The sequence below is a fragment of the Chiloscyllium plagiosum genome, chromosome 23 (assembly GCF_004010195.1).
Source record: "Chiloscyllium plagiosum isolate BGI_BamShark_2017 chromosome 23, ASM401019v2, whole genome shotgun sequence".
Taxonomy (NCBI): Eukaryota; Metazoa; Chordata; class Chondrichthyes; order Orectolobiformes; family Hemiscylliidae; genus Chiloscyllium; species Chiloscyllium plagiosum.
The window spans coordinates 27,827,928-27,850,039 of NC_057732.1; the positions used below are offsets into that span (position 1 = coordinate 27,827,928).

A 22,112-nucleotide genomic window follows, 5' to 3' on the forward strand; every position below is an offset into this window, starting at 1 on the left:
AAGTTTGTGTGAAGATTTGTAGCTCGGGTGCTCGTTGTTGTGGTTCTGTTCGCCGAGTTGGAAGTTTTTGTTGCAAACGTTTCGTCCCCTGGCTAGGCGGCATCATCAGTGCTTGGGAGCCTCCTGCGAAGCGCTTCTTTGATGTTTCCTCTGGTGTTTATAGTGGTCTGTCCCTGCCGCTTCTGGTTGTCAGTTTCAGCTGTCCGCTGTCGTGGTTGGTATATTGGGTACCCAGCACTGATGATGTCGCCTAGCCAGGGGACGAAACGTTTGCAACAAAAACTTCCAGCTCGGCGAACAGAACCACAGCAACGAGCACCCGAGCTACAAATCTTCGCACAAACTTTGAAGATGAACATTAGCTATGAAACCTATTGAATACCTGGGGGAGGGGAGGGAGAAGAGAAGGGGGGGGGGGGGAGAGAACTGGTTTGTGCATTCCACAACATGTACAGTCATTTCTCCAAGATCCTTTGGGCAGGCAAAGGATGAATATTAATTGTCTGCACATCCAAAAGTATAACTTAGTCTCTCAAATTTCAGATGTAACTAGGTTAGATGCAAGTGAATGCAGTTTGGACCTCAGCCAACAGCATAACCTGTGCATTGGGAATGGACACTAGGATCCATTTGCTCAATTGCTTTTTTTTATGCTGCCAATTTTAACTCTGGATTCAATTCTGTTTTCCCACCTTTAAAAGAAACAAAAATATTCCAAGAAAATCACTAATTAATCTCTTTGTGGAGTTCAGTGAATAACAGCTCCTGTCATAACAGGCAAACGCCAGCCCAGTTGGTACTTATCATCAGAGCCCTTCATAAACAAAAACAAAATAAAATAAAGCAGACCCACATCAGTCAAAAAAAAGTCACAGTGATTTGGTAATGTGTGTGTAAGAGCACTTCTGACTTATAATATAAAGAAAGCAGACGCAGAGATAGAGGTCTTCAGAACTGTCTGTTGCAGGCTGGGACTATCTATTTTAGGATTTAACAATAAATGATGCTTCTTTCCAGAACGGGTTTCCTAAGTTTTTGAAGGTTTAATTAGGAACTTTTCCTGCAAGATCAATCATGGTCTTCAGGACCAATCATTATGGTGAATACAAAGCCTGCCTTAAGCACGTGGAGAGAGAAAAAAAACTGTCTTTCCACCTAAATCTAGACAAAGTACTGGCTCCAGAACCTGTTAATATGCTTCAAGCTTTAACACGAATTGACACTCTTGGAATATTTCCTCCAAACACCATTTTTTTGTTTCCTCAAATCCCCTCTAAACCTTATGCCTTTCACCTTAAAATTATGCACCCTTATTATTGAACCTTCAAATCAGAAACAACTGCTTTCTATCAACGCTGTCCATGCCCCTCAATCTTATTCACCTCTCTCAACTCTAAAGAAAATAACCAGCTTCCCATCATAGCTATGATGCTCCATACCAGGCAACATCCTAGTGAATCTCCTCTGTCCCACCTCCAATGCAATGATATCCTTCCTATAGTGTAGTGACAGTAAACACAGCAGTCCAGCTGTGGCCTAACCAATGTCCTATACAACCCTGATATAAGCTCCCTGCTCCTATGTTAAAACTGATAAAGGCAAGTGTCTTGTATGCCACCTTTACTCTATCAACCTGTCCTGTTGTCTTTAGAAATCTGTGGACCAATACCCAAAGATCTCTCAATTCCCTTGAACTTGTTAGTGTCATGTTAGTGTTAAGTTTCTACTCTGTGCACTCCTCTTATCTCCATAATCAAAAACTTAACAAAGTTTCAAGGTTATTTAGGAACTCAATGGTGTCAACATTAAAGAAGTAGGAATAGCAAGAAGTACAGCCTCGCCCAAAACACCATCACTTTCAGCAAAATACTGGAAGACCAATTCAAAATTGCACATGACATGTTCTACCATGAGCTCCTGCATTCTGAGCATCAGTTAAAGACACTGGCAAAAAACAATATTGGTCTTGGGATCCCAGAGCACCTTGGGAGACTGGTTAGCAAGGTTGGATCTCATGGAATACAGGGAGAACTCGCCATTTGGATACAGAACTGGCTCAAAGGTAAAAGACAGAGGGTGGTGGTGAGAGGGTTGTTTTTCAGACTGGAAGTCTGTGACCAGTGGAGTGCCACAAGGGTCGATGCAGGGTCCACTACTTTTCATCATTTATATAAATGACCTGGATGTGAGCAGAAGAGGTAAAGTTAGTTTGCAGATGGCACCAAAATTGGAGGTGTAGTGGACAGCAAAGAAGGTTACCTCAGAATACAACGGGATCTTGATCAGATGGGCCAATGGACTGAGAAGTGGCAGATGGAATTTAATTCAGATAAATGCAGAGTGCTGCATTTTGGAAAAGCAAATCTTAGCAGGACTTATACACTTAATGGTAAGGTCCTGGGAAGTATTGCTGAACAAAGAGATCTTGGAGTGCAGGTTCATAGGTCCTTGAAAATAGAGTAGCAGGTAGATAGGATAGTGAAAAAGGCATTTGGTATGCTTTCCTTTATTGGTCAGAGTATTGAGTACAGGGTTTGGGAGGTCATGCTGCAGCTGTCCAGGACATTGGTTAAGCCACTGTTGGAATATTGCGTGCAATCCTGGTCTCGTTCCTGTTGGAAAGATGTTGTGAAACTTGAAAGGGTTCAGAAAAGATTTACAGGGATGTTGCCGGGGTGGAGGATTTGAGCTATGGGGAGAGGTTGAAATAGGCTAGGTCTGTTTTCCCTGGAGCATTGGAGGCTGAGGGGTGAACTTATGGAAGTTTATAAAATCATGAGGAGCATAGATAGAATAAATAGACAAAGTCTTTTCCCTGAGGTGAGGGAGTTCAGAACTAGAGGGCATGGGTTTAAGGTGAGAGGGGAAAGACATAAAAGAGACCTAAAGGGCAATTTTTTCACACAGAGGGTGGTACAAGTATGGAATGAGCTGCCAGAGGAAATGGTGGAGGCTAGTACAATTGCAACATTTAAAAGGGTTTGGAGGAATATGGGCCAGGTGCTAGCAGATGGGACTAGATTGGGTTGGGATATCGGCATGGACAAGTTGGACTGAAGGGTCTGTTTCCATGCTGTAAATCTCTTTGACACTCTAACTCTATGACCCTGCCTCAGAACTGGGAATTCTGTTCTTAGGAAGGATCACATAACCTGAAACGTTAACTCTTATTTCTCTCCACAGATGCTGCCAGACCCATTGAGCTCTCCCAGCAACTTCTGTTTGTGTCTGATTTACAGATCCACAGTTCGTTCGGTTTCATCTAACTTTGCATTTGCTCACCTACTCACTGAAGAAATATGTTTCCCCACAATGGGCAGGGTAGTATGATGTTTGCTGCCAGTTGCAGAACCACCCATCTTTCACCATTGGAGTGCAGCTCAACAATGATAAAATCATATCTGAAACATCTGTCAATGGGCAATGGGTGGCCTCTGCATAGAACTGGGAAAACACCACATTCTAAGTATCCTATTGTTGCAGATGGACACATCACAAATAATGCCCTAGTGTAGTAGTCTGTTTGCTGGCCATGGGACCACAAACTCCACCAACAGAACGAACAACAGGATACCTCTGAATCTGGAGTAAAACAATTTGACTCCAATTGTTCCGAGAGTAAGCAGCTTCATGATTTCTTCACAATAAGTTTCTTTTATATTTAAAGAGCGACTACACTTCAGATACACGCAATTAGTCACGTGGTGCTTGGTAACTCGAGTTCTTTCTGCTTTCTTCCAAGCTGCCATTGTCAGTGTGCAGCAACTTCAGAAACCATTAAACAGAATCTTCTTATTCATCACAAAGAGTACTATTAACTGTCAGATATTACCAGTGTAAAATTTATCTGATTATAAGTGGCAACAGCAGAACAAATCTTGTGTTAAATTTCATGAAAATGACCAAGGTGGAAATGAATAGTTAGTATGTATCCCGAGGTGATGAAAGGAAAACAAAAAGGGGTCACTGTTTCCAATCATTCGCAAGTAAACTCCTACTGGAATTGCATGCATGTTTTTTGCAGGAGGGCAGAATTAGGCTAACTTTTGTTTACATTTATTTAAATGGCCAGCCAGTGCTCACAGGCCTAATAGGGAAAATATACAGAGGAAAACGTGGAAAATTACCACAACCAAGAAGGCAACATCTACATCAGTAAAAATAAGAATCAGAGTGAAACAAAAACAATAAGAACTTACAGTGGGGAAAGGTGATGAATTTCCTCCCAGCGCACCGGATCCTATACAACATAATTCAGACAAATACCTGCAAAGCACATATTTACTATTCACTATTATTCCCAGCAATTGTCATAACTGCTACTAAGCAAATGAAAGTCAAATTAAAAATAAATTGTTTAATATCCACAGAATATTGCAAACATCCAAACGCCTACAAAATTATTTTTAAAATTAGGTACACCCCTCAGTTGTAATCAAATCATTTACGTTTGGCATCTTTTTTCATTATACTGATCTTACATATTAATTACTGCCTTTCTAAATATTATAGTATCATATTCATCACTAATATACATAATAGTAGGAATTGGTAATTCAATTCTTCCAGTTTGCTCTCCCATACAATGAAATCATGGTTAACATGTACTTCAACTGTCTTCAACCTTCTTCCTGAAGAAGGGCTCATGCCCGAAACATCAATTCTCCTGCTCCTTGGATGCTGCCTGACCTGCTGCGCTTTTCCAGCAACATATTTCAGCTTCAACTGTCTTTGCCATTTTAAATTCATAAACCTGGACACGTTTGGAGGGATATGGCCAAGTACCAGCAGGTGGGACTAGTTTAGTTTGGGATTATGGTCAGCGTAGATTTGTTGGACAAAAGAGTCTGTTTCCGTGCTGTATGACTCTATGACTCCCTATCATTCCCTAACAAAAATCCATCGAATGACAGTTTTTGAAACCTTTAATTTTTTTTCATTTATTCATGGGATGTGGACTTCACAGGCTGGATCAGCATTTAATCCCAGCAGCCTTCTTGAACTGCTGCAGTCTATGACCCACAATGCCATGAGCAAGGGAGTTAGAGGACTTTGAACAAGCGACACTGAAGGAATAGTGATACATCCCCAGGTCAGGCTGGTGAGTGGCTTGGATGGGAACTTGTTGGTGGCATTGTTCCCATGTACAGTCTGTTCTATTATAATGCAATAGTTCTGTTCCTGTGTGGTCACGTGTTATAAGAAAGTTGTATAATAGCAGCATCATTTAAACCAATGGAATCAGAATAGCGTTATAGCCAATACAGACAAGGAAAGTTCATGTACTACAAATAATAATCTAAATTCTTCATGTTATAGCCAATTCGCATTGAAGAAACACACTTTATATCAGAACAGACTGTACCTGCTGCCTTTGTCTTTCTGGATGGCAGTGGTTGTCAATTTGAAAGATGCTGCCTAAGTAGCTTTGGCAAATTTCTGTAGTGCTGCCGCTGAGTGTTTGTTTGTGATATGGTATGGTGTCGTACCAATAAGTGGGCTGATTTGTCCTGGATGGTATCAAGCTTCTTTATTGGTTTTTCAGGTGCACTCAACCAGGCTAGCGAGATGCATTCCATCACATTCTGGACTTGTGCCTTGTAACTGGTGGACAGCGTTTGAGGAGTCAGGTGAGTTACTTGCTGCAGGATACCGAGTGTCTGATCTGCTCTTTCAGCCACCATATTTAAATTGCTAGTCCAGTTCAGTTTTTGGTAAACCCCAGGATATTGACAATATGAGATACAATTATTGTAATGCCATTGAATGACTGGGCAATGATTACATTCTGTCTTGTCGGAGATAGTCATTGCCTAGCACTTGTGTGATCCAAATATTGCTTGCCACTTTTCAGTCAAACCTGGATATTGTCCAGATCATGCTGCATTTGGACACTGACTACTTCGGAAACTGAGTCACCGTGAATGATGCTGAACATTGTGCAAACATTCCCACTTCATGATAGAGGGAAGGTAAATAAAGAAGCTGAAGACAGTTGGGCCTAGGATACTAACCTGAGGAACTCCTGCAGAGATGCCCTAAAACGAAATGACTGACCTCCAAAAACTACAACTGCCTTCCTTTGTGCTAGGTATGACATCAACCAATGGGGAAAGTTTTTCTTCTAATTCCCACTGTCAGTGAGACGTTATTGCTCAGCAAGTGCCAATTGATAGCACTGTTGATGACTCCCTTCATCACTTCACTGGTGGTCAAGAATAGACTGTTAGGGCCTGAATATACAACTCTTGAAAATCTGAGCCAACCATTCAGATCACTGTATGAGACCATTCGCACATTCCACAAGTAAGAAAATGTTCCGTTCCCTCTCCAATATACAAGTCAACTAATAAGTCATGTCACAAGATTATCTCCAATTCTATGTGCTTTCGCATTGTAATAGAATCCCACAGGATTCTTTAGCCAATTATCTCATTAAAGATTCAACTAGATTAATTAGACAACGCACCCGATACAAACTCATGCATTTAAACAAGTCTACACTCATCACAAGGAGTATGCACATTTTCTCCAAAAGTGAAATACACATTAATTTCTGCTGTTTCTTTCAAATTATAAATGTTTCAACATACTAGGGGTTACTTATCTAGATGGCTGAAATGTTATTATTATCTCCTAATCTGTTTAATTTCTTTGAATAATCACAAGTGAATTTCATATGATTTTTTCAGCATTAGTTCACAAGTGTTACTCCTTTGGCCTGCCCATTCCGGTGCTCCAATAAAATTCCTAAAATGATCTACTGGTGGCCAAAATAAAATGGCGAAATTCAAAGTGTTCCATTCCCCTTACAGCAAATACTTATTAAAGTAGTTCAAAGAGAGAGGAACTGAAACCTCATGATTGTCAGAAATTAGAAAATCAAATCAAACTTTTAGTTAGATTAATGATCACATTTAGATCTCTATATACAAGTGAAAAATTTGGGGTTGATATGGCACAATAGTAATGTCCCTACCTTGAAGCCAGAAGGCCCTGTTTCAAGTTCTACCTGCTTCGGAGGTGTACCATAACACTTCTGAACAGGCTTTAGAATTAAAATTAGAATCTCGACAGTGTGGAAACAGGCCCTTCGACCCAACATGTCCACATGGACCCTCTGAACAGTAACCCACCCAGACTCATTCCCCTACCCGATATTTACCCCTGACGTACACAACTAGCCTATACATCCCTGAACACTATAGGCAATTTTGCATGGCCAATTCACCTAACCTGCCCATTTTTAGATCACGGGAAGAAACCGAAGCACCTGGAGGAAACCCACGCAGACATGGGAAGAACGTGCAAACTCCACACAGTCACCCGAGGCTGGAATCAATCCTGGGTCCCTGGCGCTGTGAGGCAGCAGTGCTAACTACTGAGCCACCGTGCCGCTCTGATTAAAATATCTGTGGCTGGAAGGGTTGCAGATTGCAGGGGTATAGATCACTTTACAAATTAATCATTGGTCTCATAATAAGATATCACTTAGAAGTATGTTTAGCCAAAGTGGATCTTTAGTATTAAATCTAGTAAACAGAGTATGCTTTCGGTATTTGGAATTGATGGGCAAGACATACATAAAAAAATTAACAACATGTTAACCGAAAATATTAAATGAGTTATTCAAAATGAAATAATACTTTTCGATTCAAAGTAATAAACAGAAAATTGAATCATTCGTGTTTTCAGCCTGACCTATGATAGCAAATTTTAATATTTTAAGACTACCTGTAATGTACACACTGTACAAAATGAATTACACTGACCTTAATTGACGTCCCAGTTTCCTGAACAGAAAGACAATTGGTAGAAGGCTCAGTGATGGAGGTGTTGATAATACACATGCTCTATAATATTGTAGATATTTCCTCAATCCACTTGTAAAAGCCTAGTAAAATATAAGTATAACTTGTTCAATTTGTTTTGCAGGTTCATTCTTGTGTACTAACACTGGTATATTACAAAGTTCAACTTTTGCTGTGCTCTGAAAACTAGTATTAGAGTAATATACTTCTACAGTTGTAAATTGTAGGACCTGACGTTTCATGAGCAGTTTTGCCTCTAAATCCTAAGCATTGCAACTGAACCTAACATCCCAAGCCTGATGTCTGACAATGGGAAATATGTGCAAATTTTTCTATCAAACTCAATAAAACGTTTCAAAATGTTTCGAAAGAAAGGACAAAGGAGAACTACAAACCTGCGTATACAGAAAACCGACAAACACTGACCAAATACTTAACTACACCAGCAACCATCCCAAGACACACAAACGAAGCTGTATCAGAACACTATTCCAACGAGCCACCACACACTGCAGCACAGACGAACTTCGGAAAACAGAGGAGAACCACCTATACAACGTATTCAAGAAGAACAGATACTCAAATAATAGTGTGCAGATTCCTCAAGAACAAACCACGACAAGCAGACCAAACACAGCCAGAAACCCTAACCATCTTACCATACATCAAAAAAGTTTCAGAAATGACAGCCAGACTACTAGTAGCACACAAACCCACCAACACTCTCAAACAAAAACTAACAAACTTAAAAGACCCAGTACAACCCATGGACAAAACCAACGTCATCTACAAAATTCTAAGCAAGGATTGCCACAAACACTACGTAGGACAAACAGGAAGAAAGTTAGCCACCAGGATACACGAACACCAGCTAGCCACAAAAAGACACCACCCTCTCTCCCTTGTAGCCCTACACACAGATGAAAAAAAAAACACCATTTCGACTGGGACAACACATCTATCCTGGGACAGGCTAAAGAAAGACATGCCAGAGAATTCCTAGAGGCCTGGCACTCCAACCACAACGCCATAAACAAATGCATAGATCTAGATGCCATCTATCAACCCCTCAGAAAACGAACAGGAAATGACATCACCACAAACCCCAGGAATCCCATCCAGGAGAAAGATATAAATAGAAAGCAGGAGACAATAGCTTCGCTTCACTGGGAGGTCGCCACTGATGATGTTACCTAGCCAGGTAATGAAACGTCTGGATATCAAACCTACAGCTCAGCGAGCAAACCTACACCCTACACCCTAAATTTCAAAATGTATTTTACGCCTTTCCCTATTGAACAAACACGTGTCTTGATACTAAAAATTGCAAAGGTTATTCGGATACATAGAATTCTTAAGCATCATGCATTAAGAACATAACTTATTTTTAACTAGGTAATTAAATGTTCTGCCAAAAAGCAGACTAATAAGCATGTGAACTTTACCGTGGAGTTCAGGTGTTGGTTAAAGCAACAACAAAGTAGTGCTTTACTATTGTGATCAAATTTCCTAATAATCAAAGTTATGATAAAAAAACTAATTTGTTGCAGAGCCTTATAAAAAAGAATCCAATTACAAAACTGACTAAAACCTGGAAAACAAGGCCTTTATTGTATGTAGAGTCAAGAATTGGCTGAAGCGAGAAGTGACTGAGCCGGGTGTAGTACGTTCCATTTTCAGCCAATTCAGAGAGGAGGTTATACATACTCTCAGGGGATGTTCCAGAGACATACACTCCTTGTTTAACTACAAATGCCTGGAGAGACTGAAGAGACAGAAAATAAAAAGCAAATCACTTAAATATTGGTTGAAACATACAGTTGAATCAGTTTTCCACAATTTATGATTAAATTACTGCATAGTTATTACACTGCTGTTTTGTAACCAAACACCAGTAACGTTTAAAACAATTCCAGTTGTTTGATGACTTTGGCACTTTCAGTATTTATAAAAGAGTTCAATTATTTTAATACAGCAAGAGATAATAAGTACTTTGTGTACACTGTGATTAGTGCTAGCATCAAGCAAATGTCTCAAGTTTTCCTTCATTTAACTCATTAGAACTATCATAAAAAGATGAGCTTTCACCCCTTTCAAGATATTCTCAACCTTGTTAAATAGAATAATGCTGTAACCTTTGGATTTAGAGATCCAGGATGATCAATAATTCCTTATTTGTATAATTCATAACATCAAATGTGCGAATGATATATATGTGTCTGTGTATATATGTATATGTGTGTGTATGTGTGTCTGTTTGCTTGTTTGTTTTGGAAAAGAGACCAAAAGTTATAGTCATATCTAATGGGAACTTCAAAAGAACTATATTTTTTTGAGAATGGTGAGGATGCTGAATCCACTGTTGTATGGAGTGGTTGCAGTTAAGAACACAGATGCGTTTAAGAGCAATCTAGATAAATAAGTCGAAGCAAGAAATAGGGGATGAATGTGACATTACAGTGATATGGAGGAGGGTTTTGGGGAGGCTGAACTGAAATATGATCATCTGCAGAGACTAGGTTCTATGAAATTCAATGTGAAGGTTAAAAACTAGAACCTCATTCTATTTATTTAGATTTATTACTATCCAACTGAAAAACTAGTTTACAAGTACTGTAGTACACTATAAAAGCCTCAAATGTAAAAATCAAATGTCATGCTCATTAACTACAGTTACAATACAAATCCTCTACCTGATTCAGAGAAAAAGTCATTGATGCTACACCAATGAGGACATTCAGGACATCTTTAACTAACTCAGATTCTTTTTGAAGTATAGCTGGTGTTGGCTGCAGCAGCGTACCCCCAATGAGCTGTAGCTCACTTTTACGTAATTGGTAGAACCTGTCAAAAGCTTCTCGACCTGCTTCAGTAAGATACGGTTCCTCTTTTTTACCTGGAGGACTAAAACAAAAATACATCTGATTTTACTATAAATTAAATCACCTTAATTAAATTGCTTCAGGGATTAAAGATAAGCTAAAAATACTGCTGAATGAAAAGATAAAATTCGAATGAAGTAAATGTTTTTCTTTTTCTTATAAATTTGCAGGTTGGGGTGCAGGTTTTACATTATAAAAATAAAACTAACTTTTGCATTCTATACCATTAATCACTTACACTATTAAATGTTATTCAATAAAAGGTCTGATACATACAGTTACATATAAAAATGAATGGAAAAACTGCACTTCCAGCTTTAGGGCAAAGAAGTGACCATTATGCCCAAGAGAGCTCTTAATGTCAGTAACTTCATGTAAAGATAAAATGAATACAATGCTCCAGTAAGAGAAGAAAACATTTACACTTTTATGACCTATTACAGAATAGCTTTGGGTGAGGTCAGATAGAAGATTGTCTGCTCCCTCCCTCACCATTGAAGACTATTGCATTGTATGTGGAGTTGAGGGAATGATGTACATTAAAATAAAAACTTTGCTGCATTTAAAGCAATCCCTTTATCTGGTTAAAAATTAGAATCAAATATTTAACGAGCAGAAATTATTAGAATAATTTGAAATACATTTAAGATATACACTTCAGATGGAAACTACAGCTAAGTTACCATAAGTCAAAGTGTGGGGGGTCCACTCATAAATTTAATATGTTAAGTGGAGTTTCAAGTCAGCAAGGAAGCCCCATGTAACCAGTTTTGTCTTTAAAAAGCATCATATCAAAACATGGAAATGGTGATACAGCAAATGTGAAAAAATTCTATATCTTTCAGTTCGTTGACCTGGTACATTAAAAAGCACTGAAAAATGTTCATATATTTTGTTCACTTTTCTGATCGACACCTGAAAAATGCCAGTGGTATTCTAGGCAATTTTGTTAACTTCGTCCTGGACAAGTAGGATCTTGAAAATCACAAAGTAACATGCATTCTTAGACTTGCCTATCACAAAAAGTGCCAACTTTTTTGGCCATCCATTTCTACGCAAGTCATAGCAGAAACACATTCCTTGCTTCACTTTCTACAATTACACATTTCGTCTTTTAAATACTGGGAGTGAATGAACTGAAGAAGAGTCTGATTTTACTTGCGAGCTCTTGGTCGTTGCTCATTCAGGACACGGTCAAGAATATTCTGCAGTTGTGCTGCAGGCTTGCCAGTGATTTCACACTTTTGAGTGGCTTAATGCCATAAGTGTGATTGGTGTAGTCATTATGAAGTGTGCACAACTTCAGGCTAACCAGTTACCAGCACAGAATTTTTTCACATTTGCTGTATCACCATTTCCATGTTTTGATATGATGCTTTTTAAAGACAAAACTGGTTACACAGGCATCCTTTTATTGGATTTCCTATTCTGCCAGCAGGAATGAGTGACAATTTCACCAAAACTGGAGTTTTGAATTATCCAATTGTGACTTATCAAGATTTTACTGTATTAAACAGTAGATTCTCTCATAAACTCACAAATTACAAATGGCCTGAATTAATGGTTTTCACATGAAATGATTGTGTCAAATGAGTTCGGTAACTTAAATGCCTAACCATTCTGAAAAATGGGCCTGTTTTGTATTAATGTGACGATGTATAACCATCGAACGGTATTAGAGGCTTTAATTCCTGGTTTGAGACAGAGTCTCAAGGCTCTGTGCAAAGTAAATATCAACATAAAAGCAACTTATTATAGAAATGGGGAGAAACTCAGGAGCACTTCAGTGCAAAGGCATCTGCATGTCCTTATGCATGAATCATAGAAAACTATGATACAGGCACAGCAGGTAATAAGGAAGACGAGTGGAATTTTATTAAAGCATAAAAGAAGAGAAGAGAAGAGTCACGTCATCTTGAGATAGCATCTCGATTATTGCTTAGAATTTTGGTCCCCTTAAGGAGAGATGCAATTGCACTGAGGCAGTTCAGAGGAGTTTCACTAGATTGATTCTAGAGCTGAGGTGTTTGTCTTATGAAGAGAGATTGAACAGTTTAGATCTAAACTCAAGGGGCTGAATTGCCTACTTCCGTTCCGAGTTCTTAGGTTACATTATAATTTAAAAGCCTTTGCAAAAGCATTTAATGTATAACATAAATCAATTACTGTCCAACTGAGTGCCTTGCTGCACTGCTCTGCTTCTGTGTAATTATCTTACTTCTGAACAATTCTATTATTATTTTAACTTAAACATTTATGACTGAGCTTTTATTGAGTACTCAGACAAAAGTAGTGGTCATCATAAGAGTCTCCAGTTCATTGCTGAATGATAACGGTGAATCCTACAACACACTCTCTCACTCTTGGTAGGCAAAACCTTGCAGGTCTCAGTTCAAACTAGACTTAATCTCCTTATGGAGTCTGCATTTTTGGTTGACTACTGAGAAAGTTGAAAATGATTTGACATAATTGAGCACTATTTTGTATCTTAGCAAGCAGAAAACTATACTTAAACATATAGAGGAGCATCTGTGTATGAGTCAGTAGCCTGAATTGTACTTATAAATGAATCATTTCAATCAAATCACAAAAAAACTGCCTCTATGTTGTGAGCAGGAAATTGTAAGCTGTCTCTTTGTTGTTAAAGATATGTATTATTAATTGTAGGATAATCAAACATAGAAACAGCTAACATTAAAAATCCATTTTCCACTTACCAGCCAATTAGTTCCCAACATCTATACTTGCTAGGTTCATAAGTCAGCACTGCACTCCATATATCAATGTCCGGAGATGTACTGGGTTCTGACTGGGAATCTGGAGTAAGGTTGGATGCTGACTGAAATCCTTCATCTTCTGACTGGTCAATGCTTTGTGGAACCTGTGCACATGCAGATTTTAATCTTCATCTCACAATATAAATATTGATAGATTAGAAAAATTGTTGTTTATAATAATACGTTATGCATCAAGACAAAATTCAGTTCTCCCACAAACCTAATCCCAAAGACCACAAACTGAAAATGTATTAACTAGTTAAATGGAACTCATTTCTTTTGAAGATCTCATTTAAATATTACACTGAAATAATTATTATTTAAATAAGGTTATAAATATAAAAATATTTATTTTTCCTCGTCTGCCAACCCTTCTTATTCTTCTTCACTATGGCCAGCACAGTCTGTTCACTATCCTTCCTCTCTATTTCTGTCTTTCTTTCTCCCACTTACAGGATTTTCTTTGTATTTTCTCTTTCGCTGTTGCTGCCTTGTTTTTTTTCCTCTCTCTCATTTCAAATAAATATTTTTTTAAAAAGACCATTAAATAATTTGTACTTGATGATTACATTAAATTCCCTACAGTATGGAAACAGGCCCTTTGGCCCAACAAGTCCACACTGACTCTCCAAAGAGTAACCCACCCAGACTCATTCCCCACATTTACCCCAGACTAATGCACCCAACACTAAGGCAATTTAGTATGGCCAATTCACCTGACCCACACATCTTTGGCTTGTGGGAAGAAACTGGAGCACCCGGAGGAAACCCACGCAGACACGGCAGAACGTGCAAACTCCACACAGTCACCAGAGGCTGGAATCGAACCCGGGTCCCTGGCGCTGTGAGGCAGCAGTGCTTACCCCCAACAATTAATAGAAAAATTTGAATTTGGCACAAGACACGTCTGATAATTCATTGATTAACAAATCATCAATATGGAGAATGACTTTGTCAAGTATTGACAAGTTAGTAATATCAGTAGGCAGTATCAGTAAAAGATACATAATGTATGAAACTGAACCAATCAACTCATTAAAATTCATGCATTTCATTTGCACAATAAATATAGAACAAGGAACATTTCAGCACAGTACAGGCCCCCAATGTTGCGCTTAAAGTTGGCAAGTCTACTACTGTTGCAGGCAGTGCTTTCCACACCCTTACTACACTGAGTACAGAAACTACATCCTATATCTATTACCCCTCAATTTAAAGCTATGTCCCCTCGTGCTTGCCATCACCATCTGAGGAAAAAAGCTCTCACTGTCCACTCTATCTAACCCTCTGATTATCTTATATGTCTCAATTAGGTCACCACTCAATCTTCTTCTCTCTAATGAAAATAGCCTCAAGTATCCCAGCCTTCCCTCATAAGACCTTCCCTCCATACCAAATAACATCCTAGTAAATCTCCTCTGCACCCTTTCAAAGCTTCCACATCCTTCCTATAATGCAGTGACCAGAACTGTATGCAATACTCCAAGTGCTGCCACAACAGAGTTTTGTACAGCTGCAGCATGACCTCGTGGTTCCAAAACTCAATCCCTCCACAATTAAAGCTAACACACCATATGCCTATCATCCTGGCTGGCAACTTTCAGGGATCTATGTACATGGACACAGAGATCTCTCTGCTCATCTACATTACCAAGAATCTTACCTTTAACCCAGCACTCTTTATTCTGTTGCTCCTTCCAGAGTGAATCACCTCACACTTTTTCGCATTAAACTCCATTTGTCACCTCTTAGCCCAGCACTGCTGCTTATCTATGTCCCCCTGTAACCTGCAATATCTTTCAGCACTATCCACAACTCACCAACCTTAGAGCCATCCACAAATTTCTAACCCATCCTCCTACGCCCTCATCTAGGTCATTTATAAAAATGACAAACAGCAGTGGCCCTAAAACAGTTCTTCGCGGCACACCACTAGTAACTCAACTACAGGATGAACATTTCCCATCAACCACCATTTTTCAGCTTCTTTCAGCTAGCCAATTTCTGATCCAAACTGCTAAATCACCCTCAATCTCATGCTGGGGAACTTTATCAAATGCATTACTGAAATCCATATCCACCACATTAACCACTTTACCCTCATCCGTCTGTTTCATCACCATCTCAAAGAACTCAATAAGGTTTGTGAGGCATGACTTACACTTCACAAAACAGTGTTGCCTATCCCTAATCAATTTATTGCTCTCTAGATGATGATCAATCCTATCTCTTATAACCTTTTCCAACACTTTACTCACAATCGAAGTAAGGCTCACTGGTCTATAATTACCAGGGTTCTCTCTACTCCCTTTCTTGAACAAGAGGACAACATTTGCTATCCTCCAGTCCTCTGGCTCTATTCCTGTAGACAATGACGACAGAAATATCAAAGCCAAAGGCTCTGCAACCTCTTCTCTGGCTTCCCAGAGAATCCTATCCAGCCCGGTGGACTTATCTGTTTTCACACTTTCCAGAATTGCTAACACCTCCTCTTTGTGAACCTCAAACCCATCTAGTCTAGTAGCCTGTGTTTCAGTATTCTCCTCGACAACATTGTCTTTTTCCTGTGTGAACACTGACGAAAAGTTTTCATTTCGCACCTCCTCTATCTCCTTGGACTCCATGCACAGCTTCCCAATACTATCCTTGATTGGCTCTCATCTTTCTCTCGTCATTCTTTTATTCCTTTAGAAAGATTTAAGGTTTTCCTTGATCCTATCTTCCAACAACTTCTCATATTCCTTCCTGGGTCTTCTTCGCTTCGCTCTCTCTTTAGGTCTTTCCTGGCCAACTTGGAACTCTCAACACCCTGAGCCTTTATGTCTCATGCTAACACAAGTCACCTTCTTCTTCTTGACAAGAGATTCAGCTTCTTTAATAAACCACGGCAGCAGCTGTTCCTCAAAGAAGTTCCACATTTCAATTGTGCCCATATTTCAATTGTGCTAGTTAATCTTTCTCCCTTGCTAGATACCTCACAGATATATACAAAAATTCAATTCAATGATTTAATTACATTATCAAATTTTTTGCCTCTACCTTCACTTAGTTTCCTATTCTATTTGAATGTCATATGTCCACCCATATTCAGGACCCAATCCTTATCAACCTCAAACCCTGTCTTTAACAGTTATCAAATGCAATTTATTTACTTCAGTGGGAGCTACCAATTTATTTAGTTTGTTATAAATACAACGTGTATACAGACACAGAAATTTTGTTTCCTTTGTACTATCTAGTCTTCATTGGTGTATTCTTAGATTTTAGACCTGACTCTTTCCAGTCCTTCTCTGGCCCTCATTTCCCCTATAACTATTTTCCTCTCTTGACTTGTTTCTAGACCTTGAAACAAGTCTGTTCACATTTGATCCCTTGCCCCCATTATTTCATTTATAATCCTCTTTGCTTCCCTAGTTATGCAGTTCTCAAGAAGACAAACTGCAGCACAGCTCAGGTGTTCACAGTCCCAATGGTACAGCACTGACTCTCAGTAGTCCACACACTAGATTCCACTTCTCTCACACCAATCTTTGAGCCATATAACTGCAGATTGAGAGGAGCAGAAGAGGGTGAGTAACAAACTGAGAACTTCAAAACATAGCTGACTTCTCACCAACTATTTTAATTAAATAAAATTAAAAATCTCTGAAGAACAGGCCATCACTTCACATCAAATTGCACTTGGTTCAGGTGATAATCCAAAGATTATAACCTTTGAGGTTCTCCTTTCTAATTCAGTGCCTAATTCCTAGGCAGAAATAGGAAACTATGTTGACTAATTGAGGTATACAAAATGCTAAAAAGATTAACAAAGTCTCTGGAGTGGGGGAGTCCAAAATTAGAGGGAATAGATTTAAGGTGAGAGGGAAAAGATTTAAAAGGGACCTAAGGGGCAACTTTTTCACACAGTGGGTGCTGCCTGTATGGAATGAACTGCCAGAGGAAGTGATGGAGGCTGGTACAATTAAACATTTAAAAGGAATCGGAATGGGTACATGAATAGGAAGGGTTTACAGGGATATAGTCCAAATGCTGGCAAAGGGGACTAGATTTATTTAGGATATCTGATCAGCATGGTTGAGTTGGACCAAAGGGTCTGTGTCAGTGCTGTACATCTCTATGATTCAATGCGTAGACAGAATGTTTCCTCATGTGCAGTAATCTAAACTGAGAGCTCATAGTTTTATTAGATTTATTATTAGATTCCCTACAGTGTGGCAACAGGCCCTTCACTACGGGCAATTTAGATGGCCAATTCACCTGACCCGCATATCTGTGGATTGTGGGAGGAAACCCACGCAGGCCCAGGGAGAATGTCTGTGTGGAGTTTGCAAAGTTGCCTGAGGCAGGAATCGAACCCGGGTGCCTGGCGCTAAGCAGCAGCAGTGTTAACCACTGAGCAACCATGCCGCCCCGAATAGAATAAAAGGCAGCAGATTTAAAACAGAGATGGGGACAAATTACTTCTCTCAAAAGGGTCATGAATCTATTAAATTCACTCCACCAGAATGCTGTGGATGCTTGGACATTGAATGAATTTAAAAGGAGGAGATGGAGAGATTTTTAATTAATAATAGGTTGAAAGGGGCTGAATTGTCTATTCTTGCTCCTAATTGTTCTGTTGGTACCTACATTGACAAAGACCACTGGATCCTCCTACTGCGACTGTATGTTCATTATTACTTTGTATATTTGGAAAAAAGGGAAACCTGTTGGCAGTAACTGCTGAATGTAAAGAGGAATGCAACTAAAACCAAAATACTATCTTGTGATGTCAGCAGTACATAAAGGAAAGAGTTGGTAAAGGAACCATTTGGTCATAGGTCCACTTATGTAGACTGGATCACCCTTTTCCAGTTTAAGTTCACTCTTGCTGCATTTCCAATTTGGTGTGAACAGATGAATAAAACTAAAAAGTCTTAACAGGTATAACATTCTACCACACAACCTGGCTTTTTTTTTTCCCAATGCACTTTTATGACTTTTGTATGAGTCACATTAAAATTTAAACCATTTCCAAGATTGTTTGCTCAGGAATACAGGGGAACCTTGATTATATGAACAAAATGGGCGGGCACTATTTCATTCGGATAATCGATTATTTGGTTAATTGGTTGACTGCCTTTCCGCTGGGGCTCGGAGTTTTTAAAGTCTGCTCCTCATTCAGGAGACACACAGTATGCGAGCCCCGCCCCCGGCCCTGTGCAACACCGCCCCAAACCCATTCAACATCACCAACCACCCCCCGCACCCTCTCCGGGGCAGCTGGACTGGACACCAACGACAAGACTGCTGCTGCTGCAGTTGTGGGGTATGCCTCCAAATAGCGTGCACACACACTCAGCCCCACACACAATCTTCTACTGCAACTTTGTGACAGGTTCCATCTCTGTCATGTACAGGACAATGTTGGAGAGATTATTTGAGGAAGGGGTTTTTAGGGTATATGGCTGTGTAGAACTCTAAGGAATTTGTGGGGAGAGAGAGAGGGCAGTCAATCAATCAATCAATCAGTCATTTGGAGACATGCCTGTTTAATCACTGTAAACAAAAGATGTGATCACTGTTGGAAACGTGTTTGATGTAATGTTTCTATTGGGACCTCCAGATCCCCTTCGGATAATCTGATTTTTGGATAATTGGTATTCAGATAATCGAGATTCCTCTATATATTGAGTAAGTTGCCATGACTGATGTTCGGATGGCTTAAAACTTTAATTTTTAATCTTAGAAAGGCAATAGACAGTTTGAGTTACACTCCAGATTGCATCAAGATTTCCTGTGCTTCTTTTAACTTGTTTACACAGGATTTCATATTCAAGTGTATGTGAAATGAAATTTGTAGGTAATGTACAAATAAATTGATAGTAGCAAGTTGGGTGCACAAATCAGCCTAACTCCAGGAGTAACTTCTGAATTATGCTCACACAGGAACCTTCATCCTATATTTCAAATGTTATATTTGCTCTTTCACTTACCCGAATTTTAAGCCCAGTGATATCTATGTTATCTGGCACAGCAGGCAAATCCAACTTAATTTCCATTTCACAAGTACGACTACGTACAAGCGCACCAAATAGCGATACTCGTGTTTCTTTCTCATATTTGTCCCCAGCTAAGTAATTATGGGAAAATAATCCAATGCCAGGTAATCCAGTGCCAGGTTTTGCATCCATTAATTGAAGAGTACGTTGTACATTATCATGAAATTGAAAGTCCTCATTGGAACTGAAGGATAACAGCCCTGATTCAAACAGGCTAACATCATAGTGATCATAGCCCTGAAGTTTTACATTTCTTCCAACATTTTTATTGTTCAAGAAATAATCCCTTTTCTGTGGCTGAAGTTGATATGGTCCAGTTCCTGCAAGCTCAATCAGAAGTTCCAGGACAGAATTCAGATCAGATTGTGACATGCATACTGATTTTTCTAATTGATCTGCAAGGTCTTCTAAGCGATCAGCTTCCATTCCCAAACCAGCCACCCTCAAATTGAAGGACAGCATCAAGATTTTGTTTCTCACAGGCAGTTTACTGATATCAGACTGATATTTTGGAGAGGCTTCTTCTCGGAAAAGATTTATAAATAACGTATTGTAAACAACCCTTTTTAATTTTTCTTTGAATTGTCTTCGGTTGAGTCTTCTTTTGCCCAAGTAACATTTCCATGTCAGGCCTGTCATCTGGGCTTCACAGAGGTCTCCAAATAATTGCGTAATGCTTGCTGTTGTTGTTTCAGAAATAGTAGACATGTTAAGGCTTAACAACTTTGGTCCTTAGGTTCAGCAATTCTTTATCCATGAGTCTCAGGCAAAAAGGAAAAGTTCTTAAAACACAAAACAAAAATATTAACTACATGACATCAATGCATTCAGGTACAATTGTTTTAACAACTGATAAAGAATTTTCTTGTTTCTATTTACTTATCATATTCCAACATGGGCAGCAAACATAATGATGATTTATAGTATTAGTTTTGATTTCTAATTCAAGATGGAAGCTCAGGACCAATTGTAAAGTCTTAACATGTGTTTTCTCCAACCACTCTACTGCAGCAATTACAAACAAACTACAACTATATAATTGTACTAACAAAAATAATGGGTGTCAGAAGTCATAATCAAACTTTACACAGCTCTACTTGAATCACACCTTAATACCCAGTCCAGTTGTGATCACCAATGTACAAGTGACTAGCTCACACACTGGACACATTCAAATTACAGAATCATGTTCAGAATTGGATGAAAGACTTGAAAAGCAAAAAGGTTTTAGCTAGCTCACTTAGCTGAATGACAGATTTACAATGCAGAGTGACACCAACAACATGGGCTCAATTCCCACACCAGTTGGGGACACTGTGAAAGTCCTGATTTTTTCACCTTCGACCCTCACCTGACGTGTGGTGACTGTCAGGTTAATTCATTACCAGTCAAATCTCTCCAGAGAGCAGCACTATGGTAACTCAATGTTATGCATTCATAGCATTGAAAATAAGCACACTGTAATATCTTCAGTCCAACAATCTACTGTCCAAAATCACTAGTTGCCAGTAATGTTTGAGCTGGGCAAGCAATTCATTCTAATGTATTACTTTGGAGGAAATATAATGATCCAAATGCTGGCTGTTGTAAAGTTTTTTTTTCTTATGGCTTATGATGCTTATCACTTTTATGTTCCAGGTCAATATTTATTTCAATGCCATTTTCTTCTTCACAAACTTTAATTAGGCATTATGCAGGCACCTATAATCCTACAAATTCCAACATTTAGAACCAACTTGATGTTTCAGACTGGTGAAATCAGTTAACAAAACACAAGTTTCCTCCTCTGGTCGTACAAAGAACATGGTTCCTGACATGCAGTCCAAGAGGCTTCAGTACTAACTCCAAGAACAGCTGTGCTGGTCACATATCCAAAATACTTGTAAAAACATATGGCCAATTTTTGCATATGTGATAGTGGCAGAGATGGTGATGGCAGTGGTGGAGTTGGAGATTTCCCACATGTTCACATTGTCATCTAGATGTCTGTTCTTTCTGATGGCAATGACCTTATCCACATTTCTTCTCCTTAATGTTCTAACAAAGAGGGATTTCGTTGGACAAAATGACAGATAGCTATCATTTGCCCTGGGAGTCACAAAAAGTGTGAGAGATGGAGTCATAGAGATGAACATGAAGAAAAAACTTAGTATTCCAATCAAGAATCAGCACAACATACAAAATCCACAGATGCAGGTTACTTAAATTATGTACACCAAATTCCCAATAAGAACAACAACATTCTATATTATTACCAGTAAAATCACAATTTCAGAAGTATTTCATTTTAGGGTTCATCATTCCTAAGAAAATATATAGCCAACACAAATAAGAAACAGAAAGGTAGAAAACAGAGAAAAGAGGAGTGAACCATTCAGCCTTTCCACCATTCAATATGACCATGGCTGATCATCCGACTCAGTACCTTGCTCCCCCTTTCTCCTTCTACCCCTTGATCCCTAATAACTATATCAACACTTTCTTGAAAACATTCAACATTTTAGCCTCAAACTGCTTTCTGTGCGAGAATTCTACATGTTCACCACTCTCTGGGCCAACAAATTTCCCATCTCAGTCCTAAGTGGCCTACCCGTATCC

General features: G+C 39.0%; 1 protein-coding gene across 2 annotated transcripts in view; it reads right to left on the bottom strand.

Annotated features, from left to right (window-relative positions):
• Positions 1 to 22,112, bottom strand: part of tubgcp6 (tubulin, gamma complex associated protein 6) — a 62,493-nt gene that overhangs the window by 39,363 nt on the left and 1,018 nt on the right. The window contains exons 2-7 of one of the 2 annotated variants that reach the window (XM_043713746.1): positions 19,449 to 20,296; positions 13,411 to 13,574; positions 10,505 to 10,715; positions 9,403 to 9,576; positions 7,773 to 7,894; positions 4,200 to 4,266 (exon numbers count right to left, since the gene is read on the bottom strand). In XM_043713746.1, the coding sequence (XP_043569681.1) occupies positions 4,200 to 4,266; positions 7,773 to 7,894; positions 9,403 to 9,576; positions 10,505 to 10,715; positions 13,411 to 13,574; positions 19,449 to 20,222 (1,512 nt within the window). In that variant the 5' untranslated portion in view covers positions 20,223 to 20,296. Of the gene's footprint in view, positions 1 to 4,199; positions 4,267 to 7,772; positions 7,895 to 9,402; positions 9,586 to 10,504; positions 10,716 to 13,410; positions 13,575 to 19,448; positions 20,297 to 22,112 lie in introns of both variants that reach the window. The other variant, XM_043713745.1, reaches the window with a different exon arrangement.